The sequence below is a fragment of the Panthera leo genome, chromosome B4, assembly GCF_018350215.1.
Source record: "Panthera leo isolate Ple1 chromosome B4, P.leo_Ple1_pat1.1, whole genome shotgun sequence".
Taxonomy (NCBI): domain Eukaryota; kingdom Metazoa; phylum Chordata; class Mammalia; order Carnivora; family Felidae; genus Panthera; species Panthera leo.
This window is the reverse complement of record NC_056685.1, coordinates 23470248-23475960: the sequence shown is the minus strand read 5'-3', so window position 1 is coordinate 23475960 and position 5713 is coordinate 23470248. Positions and strand designations below refer to the sequence as shown.

General features: G+C 34.3%; 1 protein-coding gene across 1 annotated transcript; it reads right to left on the bottom strand.

The window, feature by feature from the left end:
- Window positions 1–1786: 1786 nt before the first annotated feature.
- On the bottom strand, window positions 1787–3720 carry LOC122225511 (transcription termination factor 1, mitochondrial-like). Its single transcript, XM_042948374.1, has one exon. The coding sequence runs from the start codon at window positions 3693–3695 to the stop codon at window positions 2538–2540; it is 1158 nt and encodes a 385-aa protein (XP_042804308.1). The 5' UTR covers window positions 3696–3720; the 3' UTR covers window positions 1787–2537.
- Window positions 3721–5713: the final 1993 nt, after the last annotated feature.

Below are 5713 nucleotides of genomic sequence, written 5' to 3'. Positions count from 1 at the left end.
TTGTATTTACTTTTTTTCAGATGTTATAATGTCACTTAAAAATTATTTTCGATTAAGTACTCAAATATAAAAATGTAATTGATTTGTATGTTGACTTTTAAACAGTGACCTTACTATGTTTACTTATTAATGCAAATGGACTGTGTACAGTTTTGACCGTTTTATGTATTAATAATGCAAATAAAAATAATGGCACTTTTATTACTATGCCTTCAATTCTTATATATTTTGTTTCTTTTTCTTGCCACATGGCACTAAGATATGGTACAATCTTGACTCAAACTGATAATAATGGGTATCCTTGTCTCATTTCTGGTCTCAGGGGAAAGCTTTCAATACTTTCCCATTCTGTATGGTATCTATAGATATTATACATATACACCCTTGATTAGCTTTATTTTTTTTTCTTCTATTAGTAGTTAAATAAGAATTTTATCATAAATGTTAAATTTTTATTATCTACTTTTTCCACGTCTATTGAGATGATCATGTAATATTTGTTCTTTATTCTCCCAAAGTGATAATGGTTTATTTATTTATTTATTTATTTATTTATTTATTTATTTATTTTTGGTAATAGATTTTTGAGTGATAGAGCAAACTTACATTCCAGGAATGAATTCAACTTGCCTTCTTGTTTTTTTTTTTTAAAAAAATATTGCTAGATTAGGTTTTCTAATGTTTTCTTCAAAAATTTTTGCATCTGCATCTATGAAGTATATTTGTGTTTGATTTACATTTCTTATAATGTTCTTGCCAGGTTTGTTATGCTAGTCTCATAAAATTAACTGAGAATTTTTCTCACTCTTTCTAGTCACTGGTGAATCTATGTAAGATTGGTTAATTGTAACTCCTTAGGATTTGCAAGTCTGGTCATCTACATCAACAATTTTGTTTGTTTTGGGGCCCAAAGATTTTTATTATGGATTTTATCTTTCTAATACATATAAGAATATATTTTTTGTGTTTCTTGTGTCAGTTTGCTTCATAGTATTTTTTTTTTTTAGGAATTTGCTTATTATGGAAAAATTTGAATATCACATATGTAAACGGTGTGGTTTGATGAATCCCATGTACCTCTCACCCCCACCCTCTCAACAACCAGCAGAGCAAAAACACTGCTTTCCTTTCATGCCCCTACCACCAGCTCTGCTCTCTTAATATATTGGAGCAAATCATCGGATCATCCCGTACAGAGGCACTGTGGTATGCATCTCAATGTGAGATGTACATTTTTTTTTTTCAGGTAAAAATATTTCTTTATTTAGACTTTATTACTTACATTTAGTTTTTTATACATTTAGAGGTCTTCACAAACAGTAACTTAGTCATCATTCCAAAAAGTTATGTGGATTAAAAAAAAGTTAATTACAAGAGAAAGAAACACAGATATGCTAAAAGAACCATATTTTGTGACTTCACCTATAATGCAACTAATTATCATTTAGTTCCTATATTCATCTATTCGATGCTGTAACAACAGACACACACTCAGTGGCTTAAAACAACACAAAATGATTATATTATAGTTCTGAATGTCAGAAGTTTGACACATGTCTCAGAGTGCTAAATTTAAGGTCCCAGCAGGGCTGTGTCCCTTTCTAGTAGCACTAGGGGAGAACATTTCCTTGCCTTTTCCATTTTCTTTGAGGCCACCTGCATTCCTTGGCTCATGGTCCCTTCCTCCTTCAAATCCAGTAAATAGGGTCAAGTCCTTACATCATATTACTCTGACCTCCTCTGTTACATCCCTCTTCCATTTTGAAGGACGCATATGATAACATTGGGCCCACACAGATAATCTGGGATAATCTCCCTGTCTTAAGGTCTGTAATTTAATTGCATCTGCAAAGTCCTTTTCCAGTGTAACATAACACATTCAGATTCTGGGAATTATGACACTGACATCTTTGGGTGGCCATTTTTCTGCCCATCATAGTTGCCATTTTCTTCAAAGAAAATCAGGATATACCCATAGTAAATTGAGCCTAAGTTGGGGGGGCGGGTAGGGGGAACATACTAATGGTTTAATTGGAGAATGTAGAACTTGAGATAAAAACCCCTCCTTTCTGGTTTGTCAGATTTTTACTGGCATTTTATTTTGAAGATGAGCCACAATTAGATATGTGGGAACAGGAGAAATCAGTTGCCATTCAAAACCCTGAGAGGAAATAGAACTATCCAAATGACTCTGTTGATTTTTTAATCTGAATAGGAACCAAAAGCTTATTTTGTACTTTTTATCTTTCCACATATTGTTCTGTCCTACACTCAGGAAACTACCATTCATAGGACAGTCACAGCCTGTATCATATAATTGGATGTTGTATTAATTCAAACTAGAGAAAAGATAACTGGAAAAACTATACTAGAGCATCCTGACCATGAGTTTTTACAAGCCTTTACAGTAAAATATCCAAAGGATCATTAGCAGCAATTTTTGCAGGTTATACAGTATATACAGTTAAGAAACCAAACCTCTCCTTTTTGAAAGGCCCAAATTCAAAATGAGGTATCATTACATTATAAGATACTTTTTAATTCCCTAGAACAATGTTCTGTTCAGTGTTTAACTTTTTCAATTTAGCTTTATATCTTTTTTGACTCCAAGATAAAAGAGTGATGTTTGATGTACTGAAATTATAGCCAGCATTTACCAATTCTTTGATTCGACTTTTTAAAGTACTTATGCTTGAATCCAAAATCCGAGGATTTTCAATTATTTGTGATACGCTAATTTTTTCTTCTAGGAGGCAGTCTATTTTATCATTAAACTTTTTCTCTCCCAAGAAGACCACATCTGGATAGCTTAAGATAAACCTGTGCACCTCTTCTTCAGTACACCCAAGAGAAAACAGCTTCTCCTTGATATTTGTGTAGTTTCTGCTGACATAGTCATTGGAAAGGTCTAGAATTTTAGCTCCTGGACCACATAGCAGAATGAGCAGCTGCTCATTGTTCAAGTTGAAAGTGGACTGTAAAAACTCAATGTTAGTTTTCACCCGTTTGGTACTCTGAATTAAAATGAAAGGGTTTTTAAAAATTATCTTCCCAACAAAATCTCTGGGCTCATTGTGACCCAATGACAAACAGACTTCTTGCAAAAGTTCAATCATCTGTTTATTCAGATCTAGACTATTGGAGAAGGTACGTGGGGCATTGGTCAACAATCGACAAAGGCATTTATGGGTCAATCCAACTGAGTAGAGGAACTTGATATTATTTTCTAAGTTTAGGTTGTTTCTGGACCGAAAAAAAGATTCAGGAGAACGTTCCAAGATGTTTATAATTTCAAGGTCTGATGTCGTAATTCTTCTCCACAGATCCCACCGTTCTGAAAGACTTTCAGGTGTGCGTGTAATGGCTCGTGGATATCTTGATATAATGCTAGCAATCACTTCTTTGCTAGCTCCTTTGGATAGAAGGAACATCTTCAGGTCTTGCTCTTTAGTTCCTATCCTATTAAAAACTCCAGGCTGTCGTTTTTTCGCCATGTCAACATCTACTCCCATTTTAAGTAGGTTATTCAGTAGTTCTTCATTCTCTGAAGACTCATTGTCTGTATTACCACACTTCACGCTGTAAAGCCTAAACGAAACTAATTTAAGGAGGATTTTTGCAGGAAACCGGATCATCCAACATCTTGAACCAAAGAGAAAGTTACCTCTCATACACAAGAAGTTTCTTGGTGCCATAATGGTCAGATATCCCAAACCTTTTGGAATGACAGTTCAACAATCTGTTCTCTCTTTCAGATGCTTAAGGGTGCCCTCCACTGGATAATGGTTCCGAACACTGACAGTAGTAGATAAGATCTCATTTGCCTTAAAGAGAGAGGACTTTGCATTTCTCCAGGTCTAGAAAACAGCTGTCCCTCAAACTGGACCGTACTCGCCAGATGCCTTTACTTCCGGGTCTGGGGAGGGAACTGAGATGTACATTTTTTAATTAACTGTGTCATCACCACCACACCTACAAGATGGTGACAATTCCTTGGTTATCCAATGTTCGGTGCTCAAATTTCCAATTGTCTCATAAATATCCTAATTTTTACATTTTGATTGCAATCCTTTGCTGTATCTTTTAAGGGTTCCCCATTATTAGCCTCTTTATATATTTAGGGTCTAGATTCATGTCTGTTTCCATGTTTTCATGTTACTTTTTGCTTTGAAAAACATTACACTTGCCAAGAACTTATCAATTTTTTTTAGTCTTCTCAAAAATTTAAATTTTTGTCTTATTAATTATCTATTGTACTTTGTTAGCATTAAGTTTTACTCTCTCCTTTATGTTTTTCTGCCTTCCATATTATTTGGTCTTAATTTGCTTGTTCTTTTTCTATCTTAAGACCAGAACCCCCAATTAATTTATCCTCAGCCTTTCTTCTTTTTAATATTTGTAGGTAAGGCCCTTTAAGCAGATTCTTATCTCTACTGCACATTTTGGAATGCTGTGTTTTTATTATTCTTCATTCCAATTATTTTCTAAATTCCAGCATTATTTCTTCCTCAATCTGTGCTTATTTATAAATGTATTATCTAATTTTAACCATTTTGGGTTTTTCTAATTATCTTTTTGTAATAAATTTCTAGCTTAATTCCACTGTGGTCAGAGAGCACACTCTATGATTTTAATTCATTAAAATATACTGAGATTTGCCTTATGGCCCAGCAAATGGCCAATTTAATTAACTATTCCAGGTGCTCTTGAAAAGAATGCAATTTCCTGGTGCGATATTTTATAAATGTCAAATCACTCAAGTTGCTTAGTCATTTTGTTCTAATATTTTATAGCTTTACTTTTTTTTTCTGTTGGTCTTCTTGTATCAGTACTGAAAAGGAGAGTGATAAATATCCTCAAATATGATTATATATTTGTGTAATTTATCGTTACTTTTTATATCATTTAAATATTTTGAAAATATGATATTGGGTGCATATTGATTTACACTTGTGTCTTCCTGAAGTACTGCTTCTTCCATCTTTTTAAAAAAATTTCAACTCGGTTATTTATTTTGATAGAGACAGAGCACATGAGAGAGCACCTGAGCAAGGGAGGGGCAGAGAGAGAGAGAGAGAGAATTCCAAGCAGGATCTTCACTGTTAATGAAGAGCCCCATGTGGGGCTCAAACTCATGAACTGCGAGATCATGACCTGAGTCGAAATCAAGAGTCAGATGCTTAACCCACTGAGCCACCCAGGTGCCCCCTGACTCTTCTATCTTTATGAAATATTTCTTTTCCTCTTAATAGTGTTTCTTGCCTTGGAGTCCATATTTCGTGATTTTGTTTTCCTTTGGTGTTTTCATAGCATGTTACTTTCCATGCTTGTACCTTCAAGCTTTATATTCACATTTATTTATTTATTTATTTATTTATTTTTTAATATGAAATTTATTGTCAAATTGGTCTCCATACAACACCCAGTCCTCATCCCAAAAGGTGCCCTCCTCAATACCCATCACCCACCCTCCCCTCCCTCCCACCCCCCATCAACCCTCAGTTTGTATATTCACTTTTAAAGAAACTCTTGTAAGCCGTGTATGGTGTTTGCTTTTAAATTGTTTTATCAGTTGCATCTGGGTATAATTTATATACAATAAAATGCCTCCATTTCAAGTGTACAGTTCATGGGTTTTGACATATATACACCCATGAAAATATGACCACAATTCAAGATACAGATTTCCATTCCCTTCCCCCCCTCCACCCCC